The sequence below is a fragment of the Patagioenas fasciata genome, chromosome 11, assembly GCF_037038585.1.
Source record: "Patagioenas fasciata isolate bPatFas1 chromosome 11, bPatFas1.hap1, whole genome shotgun sequence".
NCBI lineage: Eukaryota > Metazoa > Chordata > Aves > Columbiformes > Columbidae > Patagioenas > Patagioenas fasciata.
In genome coordinates, this window is record NC_092530.1 from 27,826,205 (window position 1) to 27,850,869 (window position 24,665).

The window sequence follows — 24,665 nt, forward strand, 5'->3', positions numbered from 1 at the left end:
GCCAAGAATGATACAGAAATTGTAGAGTTTAGTTAGACTTGAAGTCCAGAGAAGATTAATTTTGAATGCCTTTATAGGGGAAAGGAGCTGAAGGTGATGATGAAGAGAGGGGGTTTATTACCTGTCATTCTGCTCATAAATGTTAAGTCCAAGAGCATCTACACCTAGCCAGAGTTCAGAGCCCTTCTTGTTCTTAATGTTGAAGTAATTCACACCATACATTTCCAGATCCTGTGCAATTTTCAGGTACTCCAAGACAGCATCTTCTCTGCAGCATGCAAAAGAGAAAGCAGATATTCCTTTTTGAGTCTACGATCCACCAGAGCAAGGTGCTGTCCTCCTGCACGAGCAGAGCAGCAACAAGCTGGCGGGTAACAACAAACCCACTCCGCACACTCAGCCTGTTTCACCGAGAACAGCCCGCTGAGGTGGACCTGCATCACCTGAGGAACGCTAACTCTTCAGGAAGCAAGCCACGGATTCCTGTACGCATTCATACATTACACAACAGCATGTATCACACTACTTTGAATACACCATTTTCACACTGCACCAGTTACCGAATCATTCCTCGATGCTCCTCATGCCAGACCTGGATCCTCTCCTCCCACTGGTCCTTGTTGAGCTTGTGCTGCTCCAAGACTCTAGGAAGAGTACACGCAACATTTGAGACCAGTCACTACATTTATGCACATACAGTCACATCACTCCCGATTAACACTTCATTAAACGCTCACTGTCATCACAGTTCCCCCCCAAAAGCACTCCAGGAAACACAGCTTTATTATAAAGCTAGCTACAGACACACTGGTCAGTGTTCAGACTCTGACAAACGACAAAGTTGTATTCAGCTGTGCTTTTCCTTATAGCATTCCGTTTTTTGGTTTTGGAGCTCCTCTCACTATTTCTGATTCGAGTTTCTTCAGCAGCAATAGGATGTTTAAGATTACAGCTCTCAACTAACCCCAGGCAGAGGCACCAGGCTATGTTTTATTCTGAACGTTCCAATCACACCCAGCGTGTCCCTCTCCCCCAAAAAAATAATCCCAAACCCTTGAAGGCACAGAAGGCGGAGACTCCCCAGGCTCACTCACCTCTGTGGGAGCAGTTTGTCACCAGCAAGGTAGCCAGATTTGTGCGTCTCTTTGTTGAAGTCTCCGTATTTTGACTGGACAGCATAGGAAGCCAGAAGGACGGCTGTTTCTGGAGGGCAGTAAATGTCATCATTCAGAATCGCCTCCTTCACTTGGAGGAAGAACAGGCGTTGTGTGATGTCCTGGATCAGCTCTTCTGCCACATCCTCCGGGTAAAACTTGGCACGGAATTTGAAAAGCAGGGGGCTTTCTTTGCGCACATCCTGTGCTGTTACCTGGAATGGAATTATCAGATTTTACAGCCTGTGTACCAACTGAAGGGAGCAGGTTTACGAGCAGGAAGACAAGCATGCATCAGAAAACAACTCTCCTTTCCAGTTGTGCTGGTCTGACACCCATGCAGAAGTGAGTGCGCAGAAATGCAAGGATTTTCAGTTGCTTACTCCTAAATACCTCCTCACCTCTCCACACAGGACTTATGACAAGCCACTAGTCAAAATCAGCACTATGGGAGTTACTTTCCAGGTTTCTCTCCAACCAAGACACTCACATGAGCAACACGTCAGCACGTTACAGGGACAGGTGACGGATCTGCGTGGGTAACAAGCAGGACTGGATGCAGAGGGACCGGGTCAGACGCTGACTCCCCGTACGCCGGGGAGGGGAGGGGTGGACTGCAGGACAGCAGCACCAACTCGCTGGTCCTGCCGCACCTCAGGTGTGTGGAGAGGCAAGAACAGATCCCTAACACAAGCACAGAGACCGAATTTGCCCCATCCTCCAAGAGAAGCGAACCCAGGACAAGAGAGCTTGAAGCAAACATACCTTTTTGTTCAGTTTCAGCCATGTTGAGAAGCCCTTGGTGTCCTGATATTGAAGTCCAAAAAACCAGACCTCTCTTAGACCAATTGTCTTGACAACCTGGAAGAAAGATGATTAGTAAGAGCCCAGTCAGATGGCTGATCTCAAGGGTGGCAGGAACGTGTTAGAGGCCAAGTTCAAAGACAAAGACAACCGCTGCCCAGCAATCCACCTGCCCTGCTGCGCCGCACACACCTGGATGAGGGGTCTCCAGTGGGAGATGCATTGCACTCATCCCTCTCCCTCGTCTATTTAAGGCTTGCTGTTCTTTACAAACAACAACTAGGACACTATTTTATTCAGCCACCTATGAGCCAACACGTTTGCCTTTGACACTGTTTCCCACAGCATTCTCCTGGAGAAACTGGCTGCTCATGGCCTGGATGGGAGCACCATCTGCTGGGTAGAAAACTGGAGCACAAGTGTGATGGGAGCGGCTGAGGGACCTGGGGGGTTCAGCTGGAGAACAGGAGCTGAGGGGAGACCTTCTGATCTCTGAACTGCCTGAAAGGAGCTTGGAGCCAGGGGGGTCGGGCTCTGCTCCCCAGGAACAAGCGCCAGGAGCAGAGGAAACGGCCTCAAGTTGCGCCAGGGGAGGTTGAGGTTGGATGTGGGAACAATTTCTTCGCCAAAGGGCTGTGGGGCATTGGAACAGGCTGCCCAGGGCAGTGCTGGAGTCACCATCCCTGGAGATGTAGACGTGGTGCTTAGGAACATGGCTTGCTGGTGGACTTGACAGTGCTAGGTTAACGTTGGGTTGATGATCTTAAAGCTCTTTTCCAAAATATTCTATTATTCTGTTCTATGTGTAGTCAAAGTACAATGCAACGGGTCTGACAAGTGTCAACACCACAGATCCATTTTCAGGTACACCTGAAATGCAAATATTACGTTCCTGGGTAAGCCGTGAATCGCCCTGCTCAGTTGTGAGCTACCAGGTTTGCGACGTTACAGTTTGCACTCTACCCACTGAGAGCTGGGGACAGGCCTCTCATGCAGCTCTGCAGCGAGTGGCACACGAGGAGGTGCTGCAGTGGGTACATCCACACGCTGTCCCTGTGCGGGACAAAGAGCCACCACAGAAACGAACTGCACCGCTATGCAAGCTTTCTCCTTAGTCACGTCCCCAGCACACCACGCGCTCTGAAAACACCAGGGCTTGCAGACACACTGCAACAGGAGACAAGCACCTCACGGCGGGGCAAGACGACTGCAGGACAATGCTACTTCTGGTACAAAGGAGGGGGAAGCTTCTTGGTAAAGCCTTGTCCCACGTTTTATGTTTTTTATCTAAACACCTACCTCCTTTTAAATTGCTTCCCTGTCGAATGCCAAGGGTGCACTCTGCGATGGGGTCTCTAGCTTTGTCAGGACACACCAGGCACTTGGTTCCCTGCAGACACACCACCAGTCGCATCTCCTCTAGCCTTACAAAGGCAGCACTAGGGCCCTCGTTCCTCTCCTGCCTCAAACCCAAAGGCAGCTTTCGGCAGAAACATGCTATCGCGTGCACACCCAGACAAAACCTAGGCAAGGTCATACAGTCTATTCGCATCATCCCACTGAAGTCCATGAAACTATTCACCCTGTCCTTGCTTGACTGCAAACTGGAGAACTGGCCTAAAGCCCACAGTAAACACAGGGAAAGTGGGGCAGATAAACCTTAATTTGTGCCTATCAGGTCGTAGGCTGCACACAACTAAGGAGACTTCCGGAGAAGCAGAGTTTGCTGTATGCACTGAAAGCGCACGAGGAAGAAGGGCTGCTCCGGGGCCAAGGAGAGCTCTGACCTCAGCAACACCACCACGTGCAGGGAGGGAGGCTCCCGGCCCTGCTGCCCCATGTACCAGCTCAGTGATGTTTCCACAGCCAGCTACTTTGGTGCAGAAAATGATTTCTAACAAAGCAGTGAAGCATCTGCATTGTTCTGTCACTACAAAAATCCACGTCAAATTTAACCAAACAGGAAAGAGGGAGACAGGAACACTTCTAATTCAAGCCCATTCACCTATTATTACTATGGAACTTTAGACTCAAACTGTTCTTCCTCATGAAGCTACTACCTAGAGACAAGCTTGCCAAAAGTCTTCTCAATCCTATTAATAGTAGGTCAGAATTATGTGTGGCATAATGAATATATTTATCTACCTTTATACACAACAGGTGGAAACAAATACCACCTAAACGTTACTGAACAAAGCCATCAGCACGCACAGAGCCGGCTGTGCAGCTAGAAACCTCGGCCATGCTTCGCAGCTTCCCTTCTGCTTAACTCAGAACTACCAGCTCAAAATGAAAGGGCACTCCAGGGCAAAAACATGCCGGGTATCTTAAATTCTTTCTGTGAAAGAGTCAAAAGTCAGGTTTCACACCAGAAGATCAATGTGCTGCAACAGCAAAACCATAAGTTGCTTTGCAGAGGAACTCTCCCTTCCAAAAAAAAAGAAAAAGGCATTGGTGAAAGCAGCTCCTTCCTCAGGACCAGCATCGTGCAAAAAGACCGGACTGGCAGCTCCAGGAGCACAGGACAGCTTAAGGGAGCCAGGAAATGAACAGCCAGAACTTTGTTCTTACACAGCCCATCAGGGGACCCAAGACCAGCTCAGGACAGAAACTGCGACAGAGGGAAGAGACCATGGGGCAGCGGTCGCTGCTCAGCCCCGTGGGTGGGAGAACCTGCGGTGTCCCCTGAGCGGCCCGATGCCCGCAGCAGCGCAGGCCCTGGGGACACGCTGCACTCGCGCCCGCTGGCTGTTCAGAGCTCCATCCCCAAGTTCAGGCTCTCGTGTTTTGGTTTGGTATTCAGTTACTTTTTTATGCAAAGATCAATATCTGTTTGAGCACATCCACATACAAAAGTACATGCTTTCCTTAAATTTTCCACCAAAAAAACCACACGGAACATGGAGAGACAGCAGTCTTATGTATCTGCTGTCAGAGACCAAAGTTAAACATCTTGCATTGTGGCAGGAGCTGAATAGATACCTCCCTTGCAATTAGTTTCCTTAATCATAAAGGGTTGATGACGAGACTGCAGGGCAGCGACAGCAGCTGGGATCAGGCCCCTCGAGCACTCACACAGCAGCAGCCTCCAACCTCCTTATTCATGTGAGCCGTGAAGGGCTCCTGACATCCACACGTACGGCCAGCTCCCCAGCGCAGTGCCCACAGCGTCCAGCCCCGGCAGAGGGTCCGCCCTTCTCCCCGTCACCACAGAGGCACCGCACTAACACCCCCGGCACCGTCGTGCCAGGTCTTTGACGAATCCTTCAGCCAAAGCTTGGACTGCTGCCCCGCCAAGGCTCTAGGACTTTCATTTCAGTGTCAGCCCTGTCAGGAACCAACGGTTCTACCCCCACAAGGAAATCTTGCGCGCTAGGCACCAGAAAACAGTTTAATTCTTATTCCAGCAAGCATAATATATGGACATCATAAAGAGAGAGTGTCTACTAAACCTTTTAGAAATAGCAAATGTTTAACAGGTAGCTTCACACACTTTCTCCCCACTGTACTTCCTCTTCCAGCTCTACCTACAATCCAATTTAGCTGAAGTTAGACGCTGCCTCATTTATATTAGCAACTTAGAAATTTAGTTCTGCAACAGCATTTGTTTTCTCCCTTCACAAGGTGTTTACTATAGAAAAAAAGCCCCAAACAACCAGAAGCTCTGCTTAGACAGGTGCTGTGTGGAACAGCCTGCAGGGGGAGAACGCACAGCTGCTGGAGGAAACGACACGGAGGAGTGAAATCAATTAGGAAGACATGAAGAGCTCCCATACTTGGAAACAGATCAGATGCTTCTCAAACAGCAACTGCTGTGCCCCACTCTGCCACTGCTGTGCCAGTTTGCCACAAAGGCTGCAGATGCTCCAGAGCTGACTGAAAATATCATTTGCAGATTGAAAATACTACTGACTTCTGTCGTATCACTTCTTAGCACCTGGTGCTTTACTTGGAAAATGTCAGACATCAAACACTGAAAAATAATCACGGAAGCATCCATGTGAAGAACACCCTCTAAAAAGAGTTCACCTTTCGATGAACATGGGGTTTGTCATCTCATCTCCTATCTATGTCACCTCCGTTCCCAGGAAATAACTGCTGAAGTGCCACTGTGCATGGATGAATTCCAGACAGAACCCAGCTCTCATTTCTATCAATCAAAAACTGCCACATTGAGACACCGGGCTGAAGTCTGTAGGAGCTGCTACACAGTAACACACAGGCATTGGAGAACTGCCCTGCAACCCAGGTCCTTCCTGAAAGCCCTTCTCCTTTTCCCACTATGAAAGGATGCTCTTCTAGTAAAGCCTATTCCACTCTATTCCCTCCTTTTCAGGGCTGGGCTGCAAAGAGCAATATAATATCTAGTGTTGAATCATCCCGCTCAGTACGAGGGAAAGTAGTAGTTGGTGGTTAAACATCTAAGAACATTTTCAAATTGGGTTCCCTGTCCCCAAAAGAAACAGCTGACTTCTTCGGGTGGTCAGCCTGTAAGTTTCTCTCTTCATTAAGACAGGTACTACACAGAGCTGGCCCCAGAACACTGCACTACTGGACTGCACCCCTATCGGATATACCTGGTCTGGCAGTTCCTTCATCTTGTCATTAATCCACAACTCATTTTACTCTTCCTTAAGCTATAAACGTCCTGTTCAGATTTTTCCCCAAGCAGCCAATCCACGGACTGCAGTAGAGAAACACAGCAGAGCCTGCCGATTTGCAGCCGCTGTGACCGGTAACGCCTGCCTGAGCTGCTCCAGCGGTGCCGCACACGCCTCCCTGACTCTGTTTGCACCAGGCAGGAGGAAACAGGCCCAGCAGGGATGGCAGAGGACGGCTGACGCACCCGATGGACACAGCACACCCTCAGAGTCCCTCAGCACCCGGTGGGGCTGTACAACATCACTGCACCTAACGCTGCAGCAACACCCGAAACCCAGCTAAGCCTCTCCTGTTGCGGAGACCAGCTGCTCTTTGAAATCAACTACGCAAAGCTTGCAAGTAAACCAACTAAAGATGGCTCACTAGCTCCCTCAGAAGACTTTTCTGCAGACGTCTACTGCTTTCCAATATTATTATGAGCTATAGCACCAGTTCCACTCAGACGTATGGATAGAATAGCTCCTAACACATTCTCAGAGATTAAAAAATGCAGTAGTTTTGAAAAAAATGTATTATTTCTTACTATGCTGAATTCTCATCAAGTCACTACACACACTGCCACTTTATTTTTAGAAATTGTTTGCTGTTGCCTTAAAAGAATCACAACAGCTGTACCAACTTTAGATCTTCTGCAGCGCCATCACTTACCTGATCAAAGAGTTGTTTCCCTGTAGTGTTGGGCTGGATGGCAAACTCCAGCTCAGCATCCATGGTGGTAACACGCACGCTGATCTGGAAGACACAAAAGGCATCATTACAACACCTGCTCCAAACGACACCACCCAACAACGAAACCAACACCCGCCTGCCCGTGGGGACCAGCTCCCGAGCCCCCAGGAACGCCGCTGCCAGCAGGCAGAGCCACCCGCCCTGCCAGCGCCGTGCTTCTAGTTTCCCTACAGAATTTAACCTTCCTGTTTCGCAGTGTAAGAGTTTCCTCTCTCCCCATTAATACTCCCATGTATATGTTGACACATGAGAGCCATCCACAGGTGAGGAGGTTGAACTTCCAAACCTTGGCACACACAGCCAGACACCCAACACTTCCATCTGAAGGATGAACGTCAAGAAAGTCCCTGGAAGCATTAACAGCTCAGCCTGTTACAGAGGACTAGTCAATACTAACAATACTGTTCCACCTCCATGGGTATTTGGAGAAATTAGAAGGCACAATCCCTGATATGCTCTGAGGGCTGTAGGTATGCAGCAGACAGGACACACAGGGGATCTCGTGATAAGGCAAAAAGGACACGTGCTGAACTAACAGGCGCATCACTACATGCAGACGCTGCACAAAGCAGCACCAGGATCTACAGTCGCCTGCTGCTTTCCAGTTCTTTCAGGGAGGTGAAAGATCTCTAAACACCGCAGGAACAGTTTGGGTGTAATTCAACATTGCAGTCAAGATTTCATGACAACATTAGTCTTCGATGTAAGTAGTACAATCATGAACGGTCTTCCAGAAGAAACATTATCTGATGCGCTCTGTCTGGACAGGAAAGCCTCAGCATCACATTTTCATATGGGAAATGAAGTGGCAAGGGACTGCAGCAAGGGACTTGGCAGCTCCACCCCATAGAGGCAGGAACGCATCTGCACATCTTCCACCCATAGTTCTCATAAAACGAGTTAAAACGGCAGAGGCATTTCAAATAAAAAATTACTGTAACACAGTCACTTCCATTCACAACTCCCGCCCGCTACTGGAAAACGTTGTGCAGACTCTTAGGGGTGGATTGGAATCCTCCTGCCTGAACGCAGATGCCTTAACTTTTCACAGGCAAAGCAAGGCCTGCAAGTACACCAAGCTGTCTGAAAATTCATTTCTATTTGCATATCAATTGAAAAAGGTAAAGATATTTCACAATTTATGAATGCAAGCTGCAGATACTTTGGATCAAAACGTTTTAATGCTTTTCCATCAAAGCAAATGTTCAAAATTCAAGTTGTACAGACAAGATATTCACAATGCACAAGCACCAGCATACAGGCTTTGCATTCATAGTTCTCTTTCTTGCCAACAGCCATTTACCCCACCTCATTTGCTCTCCCACGCAATCGGTGCTCGCAGCACTCGCCAGCCTTCCGGGCCAGGGGCTGCGGGGAGCTCTGCGGGCAGAGGCAGCGGGAGCGGCTCCAGCTCCCACCGACTGGAAGCCAGCCACATCACCCTGGACAGCAAGAAAAGCTCCAGAAGGCAGAGAAATGGCCAGGGAACCACCCAATACCAACATGATCACAGCCCATCCCGATCCCCATATTTCCACCAAGTATATAGGGACAGACTGCACATCTTGTTTACTCAGCAAGCAGCAGCAGAGCTACGAACAACCTTCTTCCATAAGCACGAACCATTCTGCTGGGTAAATCTAAGTCAAGTGCCAAAAGAGATCACTACAGTCAAATCCATTTTGAAGTTTCCCAAAAAGCGCCCTGGAGCCTCAGCACACCTGGATCATGCGTGATATTCTCTCAGGATGAACCTAAAGCTTTTCTTCATTTAAGTTTAGCTAAGAAGTACATTCAGTAAGAAGTTAAAATGCGGGCTTAGTGCAGCACAACTGAAGTCAAGCAGAGTCGCAGTTCTAACTGTAGAATGCCTAAGGAATAACACACACTATTAGAGAAAAAAATATGAACAAGCAGGCCAGGTACAAGTTGGTTTTGAAACCTTATTGAACCTTCTGACACAATTAAGCCAAACTGAGGAAGAACCATCCCGTAGAAGCAGCAAGGAAACAGCAAACCACTGGAATTCATAAGCAATTGCGTTTTGTTTAAAATTAGCAGTTTTCAATAGCATGCAGGTGCCTTAAGTTCTCTTGCTACACCTTCCCAAAATTATTGTCCTGAGTTCCTGGGTTCTGACATTCGGGTAATTTCACAGTGCCCTGGTGAAACAGCAATGTCGCGTGCTAGAAGGGCTGAAGGTTCCCCAGCAGCTCTGCCGCTGACACGGGACAGCAGTCTGTGCCACCGGAGCCTGGCTGCCGAGCCCGACTCACCCAGCGACACCTGCCAGGGAGAGCCAGAGTCCGAAAGCCCTGCCCAGGTACCGGAGGGGTTACGGTAAATAAGCCGTTCAGCAACAGGTTCTCTTTGTTTGTTTGAAGTCCTTTCCCTTCACATAAAACACTAATACACCAGCTACAATGAAAGAAAGTCTTTTTGCTCCACTGTTTATGGATAAAACACAATAGCTACTCTGATATCATCTGCATAGGTGACTGAACACTGAGGAATCCGAGCACAGAGGAAGCACCAGAAAACAGAACTGAAACATCTGCGGCAGCTCTCGGCAACCTGTGCCCCAACAGCTTTTGGGCTATCCAGAGCAAATCAGACCTCAAAAATTAAAATAAAGCTGTTTCAGTAAGTATCTGCATCATTCATGCACAATACTTATTTGTAAGACTCACATTTTTGTTAGCACAGTAAAGTAAGGTCTGGAAGCAGCAAAATTCTTTCACTATCACTCACTTAAATGCAGTTAAGCTATGTGACCAGCTACCATCCTTTGACCAGCACATCCAATACAGAGATACGTTCTTCCCCAGCAGAAGCCTCCTGAGCTCAAGATGAACAGCACCCTGAGCTTTACAAGCACAGTCTTGGGCCTCGCAGCTCTCGCAGCCGCTGCTTCAGCAAACAGCGAGAGCTGAGACACCACAGGAAGAGGTTTTGAGCTGAGACACCGCAGGAAGAGGTTTTGCTGCAGGAACCACACCCGGCAGCGCTGGTCCCGTCCACACGGGGCTGGGGGAGCACGTCCCAGGCTCTGCCGGGGACATTCTAAACGCTGGGCTTACCGTCATTCAATACTTGGTCGAGAAGTTAGTTTGCTGTAAAACTGAGCTTTGTTAAGCTTCACTGGTGTGGAAATAACATACAAAGACTTTTTTTCCCCATATGCTACCACGCTCGGGTGTTTCTTGAGCCAGTTGCTGTGAACTGGAAACACAAGCGCGGTCTCTGCCGTCTCAGGTGGTGGGAGGGCTGCGCTCCAGCCCCGGCACGAGACGCGAGGCCCGACTGAGGGTTTTGTTTGAGGAATCTGTGTACTGGAACAGAAATACAAATCGGTTCTCCCAGCACGTCAAAAGGCACGTCTAGCCTGAACCTCCTCTGCTTTAGTTTGCCCCATCCCTTGAGAATTACCCCACCAAAGCACTTCTAAACCATTTATCTAGCTTACCATCAGTGTTTATTCTAAGAAAAGCCTCAAGATTCACCAGCATTAATCTTTTCTACTTTGTATGTGTACACCATCTGATGAGGTTTTCCTAGGTCTGAGGGCTGGCATAGCCGTCGGCATGCTCACCATTTGCAAACTGAATGTAACGCTCCTCAATAAGAAAACCAACTTGGACTGCTGAGCATACCCAGTCTGGCTCTGTCGGTCCAGGCAGGCGCGGCGCTGGCGCGTAAGGCCGAAAACACAGCGAGAGAACGGCAGACACCGCTCAGCAGCCATCGGACCTCACGGCCCACAGCGACAGCGCTCGTTCACTGCACCCCCTTTCCAAAACTTATTGTTAGTAAACTCTTGTCTGCAACGGTCACCACTCAGGAGGTGTTTTCAGAGGATTTACTGGATTTCATCATCAGATTTACAAAAAATTACTATCCTAATGCAGTAATTGATACTCAAATTCTATTTAAAGCAACTAAATTGATTTTTTCATCATAACATTTACAATGCACTCACTGCTGCATCCAAGCATCTGCAACCCTCTAAAACCTGGTTAGATCTTAAACTAGGAGAAGTTTTACCCTAGCAGGTGGCCTCTAAATAGCCTTTGTCTTTCCATCATCACTTAACACAATATTTTGCACATGAACAGCTAGCAACTTCACATGAACAGCCTCCAGAGGAAGCTGTCTTGCAGAGAAAACTCGGGTATCTCATTTCAACAAGCAAATTTACATCCACCAAGCTAAAAAATACTCAGGAAAAAAAAGAAAAAACACAACATACATTTAACTGATTCATTTCATAACAGCTACAGGAAAGAAGCTGCTAGAAACTAGTGACTCTTCCTCTTCTCTGTCTGAGGAATCACCATTGTTCTACCAGCCAAGCTCCGCTAGACGTTGCTAGCAGAGCACGTCACAGCTTCCTGCTGCCAAGGACAGCGTCTGCGGGGGCGAGACCTCCTGCACCAGCAGACCCTCCCGCACGGACAGACGGACCCTCCCGCACGGACAGACGGACCCTCCCGCACGGAGCACAGCCCGCTCCAGCCCCCCAGCAGCCACAGCCAAAGAAAGCTCCTTTTGATCGGCAAAAGCTTGCACAAGCTCCAGGACATCACCGCCGTCCCCCCGCGGGGTTTGGCGCACTACAGGACACCGAGGCAGCAGACAGAGGTATCAGGCACCTCTCTGCAACATCTTTTCAGAAATTTTAACATTGCCCATACACCTTCGGGTCTCACTTTCTGCCCCACTGAGACTCCTGGTAAGTTTTACTAGTGGCAAGGAGTCTCAGTTATCTTCCAGGTCTCTGAATAACCTGCTATAACCACTTCCCAAGATGAAAATGAGTAGCTGCGTACAGCAGGGCAAACAGGAAAGACTGATACGGTCACAGCGAGTAACGGATGTGTAACTTGTACTAATGCCTCAGCACAATGAGCGGCACAAGAGGTAGAACAGACAATTCTGTTTGTCCGAATTTGAGGCAGGAACAGAGCACTAGGAAATTCATGTCACAATAACGGGTACAGTCAGCACAACCGAGCATCAACCTCTACAAAACCCTGACCCTGAGCTAAAGCTTCTTTCCTCCCCGGACGTCCTGACCGCGGGGAAGCTGTTAGGCCCTGCAAGCTTCAGATACTCACACTTCCCAGCTTCAAGCCACCAAGTGGACTATTTCTGGAGAAAATGGCATAGTGAAAAGTCGTGCTTTATTGCTCATTTGGCACGGCCTCGGCAGAGCGCACCAGGTGCCGCCCCCACTGCCCCGGCCATACTCACCGACATCGGCTCCTTCCCCAGCACCAGCACCCTGCCCAAACAGCCCCGGCTCCTCCGCGTCAGGGTGAGGCTGCAATCTGTCATGTGAAAGCGCTTGCAATTGCTAAAGGGATTAGACTGAATTAAACCAAGCCCCCCTCCAGCAGTCTTAAAGGGCCTTTTCATAGCCCTAAGCCTGTCGGTGGGGGAACAGCAGCCGGCACACCCCGGGCTCCGGCTCCACCGCAGCCCCAGAGCGCCAGCCCTCTCCTGCTCATCTCACGGGGGACACAGCAGGGCCAGTGAGACCAAGGAAGGCGCCTTGTTCCACCCCGCTGTGACAATTCGAATAAAGTCACCATAATGCAGTGGCAGAGGAAGCTCTCCCACCTCTGATGCGCTCGGTACCCATGAGCCAGAAGAACGACTTATGTGCTATAAGGTACATGTTATAACATCACCCTTGCAGTCAGAGGTTGTGTCTCGGCTTTCTTTCGGTATCTGGCTCCAGTCTGCAGCAGGAGCTCCCCACTCACAGAATCCCTGACGACTGGGGCAGGGCCTGAAGACAAAGAGCTGGTGTTACAGGAAACTGAGCTGCTTTGCACACGCATCTTTTAGTCACCTTAGACTATGATTAAAAACAGACACAAGCAAGGACCATTATCTGAAACACTTCTACCAGACATATAAGATACTCCCATGACTGGTGTAAGAAAAAAAAAAAAGGCACTGTCCCCACCCATCTCCTGTTCTCTTCACACATCTAAGCCCATTCTGCAGAAGTAGTTGTCAGTTATTCGGTTGGGGCTATTTTTAACGTCATTTCCTACAGAGCCAGACAGACACGGAGTTGACTGTACCCCTCAGCAACACACTAGTTACAAACACATCCCAACTGTCCTCACCCGACGGATGTTAAGAGGTAATACAGGACAGCCAGCTATAGATTGTGGATCAAATTTCGGAAGGTACCACGATGCCCAAGGACCTTGCAGCTTACTGCCTTCCATATGCATTGTTACCTTATGCACCCAAGGCCCATTTAAAACTAGTTCAATATTCCAAGCTTCAGGCTACTTTACATGAACAAGACACACGTGGTTGTCATTAAAGCACAGAAAACATCAACTGTAGCAGCCGGACCCGGCAAGAAACTACAGGTTTGCTTGAAGCTTACAGTAAAATTTCATCTACTGCTATGCCTGATTCCACAGCCACTGAGGGAAATTTCAGTTTGTACCTATAATAAAACTAAACTAAAAGCCATCTGCAGAGGGAGGACAGGCTTCTGTGAGCAAGCAGTGACAAGAGGAACAAGGGACTGCACAACTCCAGTCTCAATGGATGGCCTCAGTCACTCTGAGTTCAGCTTGGCAGAGACATCAGGAACCGTAGTCCGGAAGCACAGAAAGATGCACTTATGAGCTTCAGTAACAAGTATTTTTTCTGGCCTGTTCTCTTACCCGTGCCGGCGCAGCCCTTGCAGAAGGACGGAGCAGATCATACAAACAGTGTGCTCTGAAACACAGGTTACTGGGCTCTAGACTCAAAATGCGAGGAACTGGCAGCATCCTCCAGATTCCACTGGAAAACACGTAGTGCTGCTGATCTAGAGATCACAAGTGTGATCGGAGTCCATAACCACTGGATTTCTGTGCAGAGCCCCATAGCCACACATGCAATGTGCTGTTCTGCCCCGAGTACACAACATGTATTAATAAGTCCACAAAACAAACAAACACACACACCCCAAACCACACCAAAAGACCTTCAAAGACCTTCCTGTGTTTAAAAACAAGTGGCAGCTTGGTTGTGCAGCATCCCATCAATAAAACCTCCTGCTCAGGTCAGCATTTGAACTAAAAATGATAAAAGAGCAATTCACTTGAATTGCAGCACGATTATCATATACGGGCTATGAAAAGGCTCTTTAAGATAGGATAAGTTGAAAAAAAGCACAAAGGGCTTCAAAAGATGTTGATTCTGTGTCCACTCCAACAGCACGTGCTGTACCAGCTCTCTGACGGGGCTCACAGCGGGCGCCGTGTCCAGCGGCACTAAGAGCCAATCCCTGCTCTTGACAACGGCAAGGCAGAGAGATGGACTGAGGCAGCTCCAAACAGTGCCACGCAATATAACGCTAAAGCAGTCCCTTTCAAAAAGGAAACCAAGTGATTTGTCCCAATATACACCTTTGTCCTGGTTTTGTTAAAAAACAAGTTTCTCTTTTAGTGAATTTGCCTGTCAGCTAAAGCCTTCATGTTAGCTGCATTTTCCTGGAGAACCCAACACATGTTTTGGTTAAACCTACCAATGGAATGCAAACTTATTGATAAGCACGGATGGACATCTCGCGAGAGGGGCAATGAGAAACTGATGACTGAGAGACTGACCAATGGTGTACAACATTCCATTCACGTGAATACTTCATATAAAAGTGGGAGATCATGAGGATCTCGTCCCTTTTTCCCTTTTTTCCTCATGGCTGACATTAGGAGAGGACCTTGCTGGTCGTCCCTGCGAACTGAGGCCAGTGAGAGACTGAATCCAGCTCCGTTTGGCTACAGAGTCTAATCCAGGACTTTGGGTGCTGGCTCTGCAGTTGCTGAGACTTACAAGATTGGTTTTGTATATTTTGTATTATTTTCTCTATTCTTATCAGTAGCATTAGTAAAACATCTTTAACTTTTCCAACTCTCTTCTCTCTGTCCTTCTTTCCCTCCCGATCGCCTGTGCTGAGTGGGAAGGGGGGAGAGGGAGGGGCAAAAGGGGGAAGTGGGGGGGAGAGGAGGTTGACAACACATCTGCCAGGGTTTGATTGTCACCCCGCAATCTTAACCCTCGACAACCTTGTCACACTGCAGTGTCAGAGCCCCAAATGGGTATTTGTTTGGCTGTTAACACAAGAAACTATTTTGAGATTAATTTGAACTGCTCATCTCCCAGTGATAAGGGAAATAAAACTCTTCCACACAGTCAGTGGTAAACAGGAGCGTTGCCATGGGGAAGAAAAAAGAAACAAATCCGCTTCCTTGAAGACGCTCGCTGCCGTTGAGAAGGTGCTGAGAGCAGAGCAACAGCCGGATGTTGCTGCTGCTCCGGTTCTCAAGAGCGAGTGTGAGGAGCCACAACCGGCTCCGTGTTGAAACGCCCTTGCAGCTGATCAATACCTGGTATTCAGAGTGCAGAGCAGCCCCGTGGAGCCCTCGGGGACCTCCTTGCAGGACGTGTCCATCAGCCCAGACTTCAGCTACTCATATCCAGTCAGGGAGCCTATGTGCTTAGGTCACCTAGGGCTTTTTTTTTCCCCTCAAGTGGTGGAGAATCGGATTTATTATCCCCAAGGACAATCTCTCTGAAAAATTAGGTGTCCTTCAAACCACGTCCATGGGGCTCACAAGACGGTGTCAAAAAAGCCTGTTCATTATGCAAAGGGGCTGACGTTTGTCGTTGCCTTATTTCAGAGCCCTTCCCTCACCCACCCTGCCCCAGCTCCCAGCTGTCTGACAGTCGCTGTTCCAGCGTGCAGAGCTGTCACCCGCAGGCGGCACTCAGAGTGACGCAGGACGCAGAGCCGGCCGCGCCAGTGCTGCTTCACAGGGCGCGGAACCCGGCATTGCAGAACTCTGGAGGCATCGTTTACACGACTTAATTAGTGATCTGATTTGGGCAGGCAACTTTGTCAGGAATAAAAGTTCTGCTTCATAAGAAAGTTACTAATACCACAAAGTTACTCATTCAAAACCATTTTTAAGAAAGACAGGGAATTCCCCTACCCTCTGTACAGCACGGGTTCTGAAGCCATTAGTGACATGTTTCCAAGTTACAGCTACTTGAACACAATTCCTTCCTTCTCAAGCCCACGGCTGCCGGCGGCTCGCCTCGCCACCCCGTCCGGGGCAAACCACATTCAGACTGACACGAGGAGCTAGGGGTGAAAGCACTAAGCCAGTAAAACAGCCACGGGTGGATCCTCACATTTATACTCAAGTCCAGACATTTTTAGGCTACTTATTACACAACTTATACACACCCTTGTGCAATGGATCAATTTCTCTATTTTTGCCATTTCCTTTCTCATAAATAGATTCCTCACACTCCTCCCTTTGCTTTCCTGCAGCTGTTCCAAGCCATTAACATTTGCTATTTCTTTAGAGCTACTTTGAATAGGTCCTTAGAGTAACTATTTTTGTACCTGCTGTTTGGGGTACTTCAAGAGAACATCCTCTACCAGTCAAAACCCAGCAGATTAAAAAATCACGGGGAAAACCCTGACCCCTTTTCCACAACATCTGGATCAGGAGGCAAAACTCAAAGCAAGATCCAGCCGTATGCAGTTGCCATCATTCAACTTCTACACTCCACATAGCTTTGGGGTTTGTTTTGAGGTTGTTTTAGTTTGTAAACACTCATTTGTTCTGGCCCTGTTAGAAGGCACTATTCTTTGGAGAAATAGAATGTGCCTTAATATTATGGTGCCTGCGTGGTAACAGTGGGGTTGGCAGTTGTACTTCACGTGTCTGAGCTCAACCACATCCCAAGCCGTCAGCAGGGCGGTGTTGGAGACGCCGGCAGTTATGCAGGTGATGCTCCTGGCAGCTGCTGTGTGTCCCCCTCAGCAATCCCGTTCACAGGTTAAACGTGCACTTTGTGATCCCCCTCAACTCACGCACCACACACCAGTGTTACGACCCTGGCTGCTCCTACAGCGACTGAACCAAAACAGCTTCAACATCCTCCCACCAGTGGAAGTATTTCAGATTTTCAGAGAAGACTCTTACAGGGAACCTTCTCCCCCATCCCTGAACTTGTCTTAGTCTAGTTCTTCCCTCTCCAGCTTTATTCCAAAGGCAGAGGATCTCCCTTTACTGTTGAACAGCTGTGAAGACCCAGTTCAAGGGGCTAAGCAGACGAGCCTGGTAGCCGAGCTGCATCTCCAGACAGCCAATGAGCTTTCCAAACCGAGCATCGGGACATCTGCCAACACGACGAGCAGCTATTTTGCTGGAAGAGACTCCAAATAAGATCAAGACAGGATGCTAACAAGACAAGCGTGAGCTGCACAGAGGCACCAGATATACAGTAAGTACTTGAGGTTCGTGAGCTAACAGACCAAATACTCACTCCCTATGTAAAGGTCTCTAAATGCACCTGCAGTTCAGAACTGGTTTAGAGGTAACCTGGAGCCAAGGGCAAATATAAACCACCTACGCTCAGATGCTCGGCTTATCATTCAAGATCAACAAGCCAGAAGCGTGCCTGTGCCTTTCACACGCTGCTCTGTTCTTCACCCGTGAGCACCCAGCACTTCAGCTGGCGATGAGGGACAGCTGAACACGGGGCTGCCCGTCTGGACGGTCAGCCCTGCGCCCCCATTGATCGCACAGACAGCCCCGTACCCCCTGTTCGGACAGACAAACAGCCCTGCACCCCCCATCCGGATGGACGGACAGACAGCCCCGCACCGCCCGGGTGTGGTGCAGCGAGCTCTGGGCCAGCTCTGAGCAATGTGAACAACAGCCAGACTTGTAGGAGCTAGAACACAGACCCACTGTGGGACCCAACTGCCCAGACTATGAGCCATGCCTCCAATTTTAACTGCGGGCACAGCCGACTGTGAGGTAAAGCTGTTTCATCATCCTGGGATTTTCAGCCCTGTCATTTCCAGTGAGCTGAACAAATCCTTCAACTTCCTTTCAGCGCAGGCTCTCATTTAGGCTGGCTGCCTTTTCGTCTCTATTTAGGTCACAGTTCCCTAAAATGCAGGATTTCCCTGAAATGGCTCAGTTCTACACTTCTTTTAAATACTCAGTTTCCCCACCCATATTTGCTTTCCTCACCACCAACCTATTTTAGCTTTTAAATAGCTCTGCTGGGACTGTACGTAGTTTATAAAAGACCAACTTGCGATTGCTGAAGTACCTTTTGTTATTTTAAGCTCCATCTAATTCAAGCACTTGAGCTTTCCTAATACAGAGGAGAGCAGCTACACCACCAGGACAGCCGGGACTCCATCCCAAAACGCTCCCGACCGCGGCAGAGGGGTCGGGGAGCCGGGGCAGCGCTGCCAGCACCACAGGACGATCCCACCATCCCAAACCCCTCGGCCTCCTGCTGCCTCCTCAGACTGGGATCAGTGCCCCAGGACTGCACCATAACTGAGAACAAAGAATGAATCAGGCTGAGAATAACTCATCTGTTATTTTTTTCCAGCAGAACCTCTTCATTGGTCCTCTTCACTGCAGTTGCACAAGGGCACTGGTACTGGCACAGATTACAGGACGAAGGAAGGATAAAATGTTTTTTTGGGGTACAACTGGACAAGATGGGCCGAGCTACGGAACAACTGTTCTTACTGGCTCGCAGGCACTCCAGCCTTACCCTGTGCAGTGGCTGTGACACACGTCCCCCATCAACCCCCGTGCACATCCCGCCACACCAGGTTCTGCGGGGCTGGCACAACTGGTGCACGATCGAGCTGGACTATGGGGCAGCGCAAGGCAGGAACACACACGGGGAGCAAAACTTTACAGTGACCGCAAAGCTCTCCAACATGCAAGCAAGTTAATCTAGACCATTAAAGGCTGCAATTAAACGAACACTCAAGTTCACGCTCATACACCTCTTGAAATACATTGCTTGAAATAGTTATTTGAAAAAAATGCCCAATAAACTGCAGTTATCACTTGAAACTTAGATGCATGCAAGACGACGCTGCTAAATGCCCAGGAATCTCAGCAGTCAAGTAAGATTATTAACGTGTTTCTTTTAAATACAGGTCCATCACATACCACCATTACTATGCACAGAATTAAGGGCAGATGATGGCTGGACATTCTAGAGATCAGTCGGACACCACGAGACTAAGCAGTCAAAACACAGCCACAGCAGAGGAAAAACCTGAGTAAGGCAAACCCATAGTCCCAAGGTACGAAGGTGAGAGTCACGTCACATGCACCCCTCCTCTAAACTGAGGGAACCAGCTCACTGAGAACCAAGCTATGATGCACTGAAGCTTAAATTTTAAATATCTTACAGGAATTTGAGGGGTTCGATACAAAAAGAAGAGACACCCACCAACCAGCTCTTTGTTGAATGAATGAAAGCCCCTTTCAGAGCTCAGCCACAGGAGCAGTCCCTGCCCACCTCCCCGGCTCAGCTACACCCGGTGCTTAGTGGCAGAAGAGACTTTGCGCAGAGGAGAGCTGAGCACACAGCAAGCAACAAAGCCTATACGTCAAATTAGTCAGAACTGGAGGAGAAGCATCACAGCCTTCTGACAGATTTCTACTTGATTATTTACCATTTGTCAAAAGACACACTAAGATAGCATCATATTTCCTGTATGATGCTGAAGCAAATGTTGTTCACATCTCACTTTCAGTTGATTCCCTTGATCTCTTGGCAATTTGGAAGTTACTTAGTCCTTCTATTTGCTTTCTTCTGACAGAGATTCGAGGCAGACACTACAATGATACCTTCTTACAGCTGAAGATGCTGACACGTATCCTCATTTGAAAAAGATCTCTACCCTGTTCTGTTGCTTGTGCAAAGCGTTATCAACACCAAGCACAATACACCGCACTGCAGCTTGCAGTCAACCCTCAGCTCTAGATGTTGGTAATAAACCAGAGAGCAAAACCTTTCTGAAAAAACAACACACACAAACCACCAACTTGGGGAGTTTTGAGCTTTAACTCGCTTCTGCACATACACCTGTCACCACAACACCCTGGGCATACACTGTGCGCATCAGTGCTAAAGACATTCTGGATTTCACATCGCCCGAAATACTTGCAGCAGCCAGCCACTGAGAACCAGAACGTTCCGAGTCTTCAGGAGCTTACTGTGAGAACTTACCGCTTCCCGTTTGCCACAGCTGGGTCAGAAGGCGCAGCTTAGTGTTTTAAGACAAAAAAATATTCTGTCAGCATGCAGTAAACACTTCAGGAGGCTTTGCACACAAAGCTCAGGTAACAGAGGCTCCTAGTTTGCTTTTTGAAGCAAAGGACCAGCATTACAGCAGCAAGGAGCGCACACCATCTCAGGATTCCAGGCAAGAGGAAGCTACAGTCCTGCTCCCGTAGCGGAGGCGGCACAAGAGCTGCAGGCTGGAGGACTGAGACACGTTGCTTACTGCAGTGTTTTCTTGGTTTAGCGATGAAGTGTTTTACGGCGCTGAGCAATGCTCCCAAAGCCTGCCACCTCCCAGCCGTGGCCTTGGAACTTTGGGTACCATAAGCAACAGCAGCCTTTTCTGATCCCACTATTCAAGGCACCAGTAACCTTACAGGTTTTGAGCAGTCCTGTGTAACAGCTCATTCACACAGCAGCCCCTGGTTCTCCAGGATCGTGGATATTGCCCAGAACAATCATTTTACAGCTCTCTGCTTCCTGTATTTCACCACTACAAACAAATTCATGTGTTGAGTGCTTCTTGGTGAAAAAACGCAGATACAGGAACAAAAAGCAGTTGCTCACACAGCACGTTTTCAGAAACAAAGGAGGGTTTCTCAGCCTGGGGTAAGTGCAGATCCCCATTTTCACTGAGGATACCTGCAGCCACAGAGCTGAACACAGGCAGATGCTGGATTCAACATGGCTCAGCTAAAGTTCCTATTATCTACCCAGTAAAACAAACGAAGCGAACCAGTCCACTTTTTCAGAAGTGATTTTAAATGTCCTTAATATATATATTATATATATGTAGGGGCATCTAAAATAAGTGGATGTTGGCAAAATATTGATGCTTAAGGTTTTGATCTCATCACAGAGTTATTGTATCATTTGGTGTGTAACATAGATACAAACCATAAACTAGAAAAGCAACGCCTTCCTCATGCTTGCTGAGCAGCATCTCCATTAATTAATGCTGTCAAACAAAACTTAGTGGAACATATGAATATAATTAGTAGTGCATGAATTTAATTAGTAATATAATCTGGTATCATCCCTAAAGGACAACTTTGGGTTTTTAAAACAAACAAAAGCCCACACACAACAAAACACACACACCAAACTGTTACGATTCTGCACATGGTTATTGCTCAGACCACGAGTATTCTACTGTCTCAGCTGCACTATAAGCTACAATACAAGCAAGTTTCTTCCAACCCATCCAGTTTTCTAGGTAATTTACTTTCTTGACATATAGCTACTAGAAGATCTGTTTCAGTGGTCAGATATTAACTAAATCTAGTTAATAGCTTAACCAAGTAATTGGGCGCTACTGTAAGGCATTCAACAGGCAATGCGATCATCAGGCACAGTCGACACAGGTTCAGAAAGTCCTGACTAATCTGAAAACCTTCTAAGATAAGGTCACCCCCCTAAGAGACAGAGGGAAGGCGCTGGATGTAGCTTTTCTGGATTCTAGTAAGGATACGGATACCGTCCCTCTCAGCACCCTTGCTGAGCAGCTGCCAGACGAGCAGGTTCGGGTGAAGAACCAGCGGCACAGCAGAGTCTGTGACCGTCACCAGCGCTGGCCATTACTGCTGGCAGTGACCTGGGCACACAAGTTGAATGCCCCTAATAACATGGTTGCCAGTGAGCTGTCATATTAACAAAGACTATTAGGATTGTTTTCTTACGAGAGGATGGACTCGACCACAAGGTATTACGTGGGGTTTGTATCACCATGTGTTCACGGGCAATTTGATATTGTTTGAATCTGTCCACAGCGAACTGCCGACCTCCCCACAGAGCGCCCTCAGAACCCTTCGCTGCCAGCCCTGTGCGCTGCCATCACTTCAGCAGGAATTCAAGTTCCGCATTTTAACAGCGAAAAAAACCACACGTCCCAGAACCCTCCTGTCCACCCAGCAGCCAGCGCGAAAGACTGCGCAGGGCACTGAGGAAACGGAGACTGATTTCTTTTATTCATTATTCCAGAACAGCATATTCAGTGGGTGAAATAAATTACACATTATTCTTAGAGACAAAATGAACAAAGCCACACCTCCGGGGGGGGGACTGTTGAGAGCCCCGACACTTCACCCTGATAATTTCTCCAGCAGCTCATTTTTTTTGGCACTGTAACCAAGCACAGATTTGATATCAGAGAGTCAGGTTTGGCAGTTTAAAAACTATGGCAAGGAAAGATTCAGACCAGAATTCCACGCTTTATTAGCCTGTGTTACATAAAACCAAATACATTCATTAAATGTTGTGACTAAGTGATTGATCAGACTGTGATGGCAGATTTTTCCTGTACTTAGTCACTTCCTCACCAGAACTAAGCCTCCCAATCCAGAGAGAAAAAGGGTTGTGAGTCATAAGGGCTTCCTAAGGAGAAGAGGACAAGTCGGTGACACACAGATGAACAGCTCATGGCTGCACGAAGCTTTGCTTTAAACTGCTGCAGCAGATTCACTTTAAAAGAAAATACCTGGAGAACATCAGAAGGCAGAACAGCAGTTCTCCAATATGCTGCACATGAGATACTCTGACACCAACTTAACCTCCTCCCTGCCACTCTCAAAACAATACCGAGGCTTCTTCACGGTATTCACTCTGCCGGCCAGTGCGGTCTGTTCTCCTAAGCAGCCTTCCTCTACTGAAAACACAAGCTGACCAGTAGTGCTAGAAACTTGCAAGAGCATAGATCAGCCCAGACCATGCATATTATGCCATTTTCACTACTTCGATTGTCCTCTTTCTGATCTCTTTCAAGATGTCGTTCTTCTTGACTCAGAACTGCTGCTGGCAAAGAACAGAGTCTGTCTCTTCCCCCTCCTGGTCCATCATCCCATTCCTGCCTAATCACACGTTTCCCTGCAGAGCGGATCAGGTTTGGAGCTTTGTCATTCATTCCTCCTTTTGAGGGGCCGCTGCCTCGGTCCGGAGCTGTCTGTCCGGAGCTGTCTGTCAACCAGCAGCAGCCACAGGGACAGAAACCCAGCACAGTCAAAAGCTCCTATTTCTTAGCCTGGGAATGGGATGAGAACAAACATAATTTCTTCATCCAAAGTCTGTATTTCTGAAAATAGGTTCCTCAGAACAATTACAGCTTCAGAGATGTCAAAGCACCAGGAAAAACCATTTCACGGGAGTCGTACCATTAAAAGCCTCTTCAAATAGTGTTTTCTCCCCACTTAATACAAGTGCAACAAGCTGCTGTACCAAGGCAGGAGTTTCTGCCCGCCTGGTACCCCACTGGGGATCACACATCCACACCAGTGACGACATCCTTCCACAGCCGTGCAGGACGCAGCACCAGCTCACCTGCCTACAGACCCAGAGCTGTTGCAGCCATAATTGTTTCCTACCAATATAAGGCCTGAAACTCTGCAATCTCAGGCTTCGAGCCTCCAAACCATTGCAGCTGATCCTGTGGTTTTATAACCACCAAGCCTGCCAGTGTCTGTCTCTTCCTACATCCCTGCCAAGTATTTGCTGCAGGATCTCTAAACATTACAGTAGGAGCTCCTGGAGTCAGCAGGGTGGGTTCATGCCCACAACTTCCAAAACACTCAAATGCTCCACCCAGGAACAGCCACAGAAGTGTTCCAGAGACGTGTGTCGCAAAGAGCAGCTTTCCATGAATCCAGAGGCTTCAGCCTGCTTCCGAAGTGTGAGGTGGGATAAAACCAACCTCCTTTGATGCAGTATCATTGGCTGCACCATACAAATTCCTGCTGTTCCCAAACACCCCTGGGGAAATGCAAGTAATTAACCAGCTGCTTACTAGTGCTCTTAATTTACATCAGTTAATTGCCCTGGATTATCTCTGGGCAGAGAGGGATTTCCTCTCTTCCAACAGCGTCTGCAGCAGCAGAGACTCCTCAGCGGGGATGTACAGTCACTGGGCAGAAAAACCAGTCCCTGCGGGGACCCGAGGAGTTAGTGTGGAGATCTTGGAACTCTTTCACCAGCAGACCCCATTGTAGCCCTCAGAACAGCGATTAAGCACAGATAACAGCTTTATTGTGCAAATTCAGGGAGGCCCTCACTGCACAGAAAGGGGAAAAAAAAAAAAGCCATCCAAATAAGGTTGTTTGAGCTGCAGCAGCCAGGAAAGAGGCCAGGAGGTGACGTAGGGAGGAAGCTTTTAGTCATCTTCCTCCGCGAGCCGCGCGG

General features: G+C 48.4%; 1 protein-coding gene across 2 annotated transcripts in view; it reads right to left on the reverse strand.

Moving 5' to 3' along the window:
- Positions 1 to 24,665, reverse strand: part of MSN (moesin) — a 38,251-nt gene that overhangs the window by 7,977 nt on the left and 5,609 nt on the right. Inside the window, exons 1-6 of one of the 2 annotated variants that reach the window (XM_071813635.1) lie at positions 12,603 to 12,701; positions 7,269 to 7,352; positions 1,920 to 2,015; positions 1,095 to 1,369; positions 561 to 644; positions 122 to 268 (exon numbers count right to left, since the gene is read on the reverse strand). In XM_071813635.1, the coding sequence (XP_071669736.1) occupies positions 122 to 268; positions 561 to 644; positions 1,095 to 1,369; positions 1,920 to 2,015; positions 7,269 to 7,352; positions 12,603 to 12,686 (770 nt within the window). In that variant the 5' untranslated portion in view covers positions 12,687 to 12,701. Of the gene's footprint in view, positions 1 to 121; positions 269 to 560; positions 645 to 1,094; positions 1,370 to 1,919; positions 2,016 to 7,268; positions 7,353 to 12,602; positions 12,702 to 24,665 lie in introns of those variants that run through there. The other variant, XM_065846083.2, reaches the window with a different exon arrangement.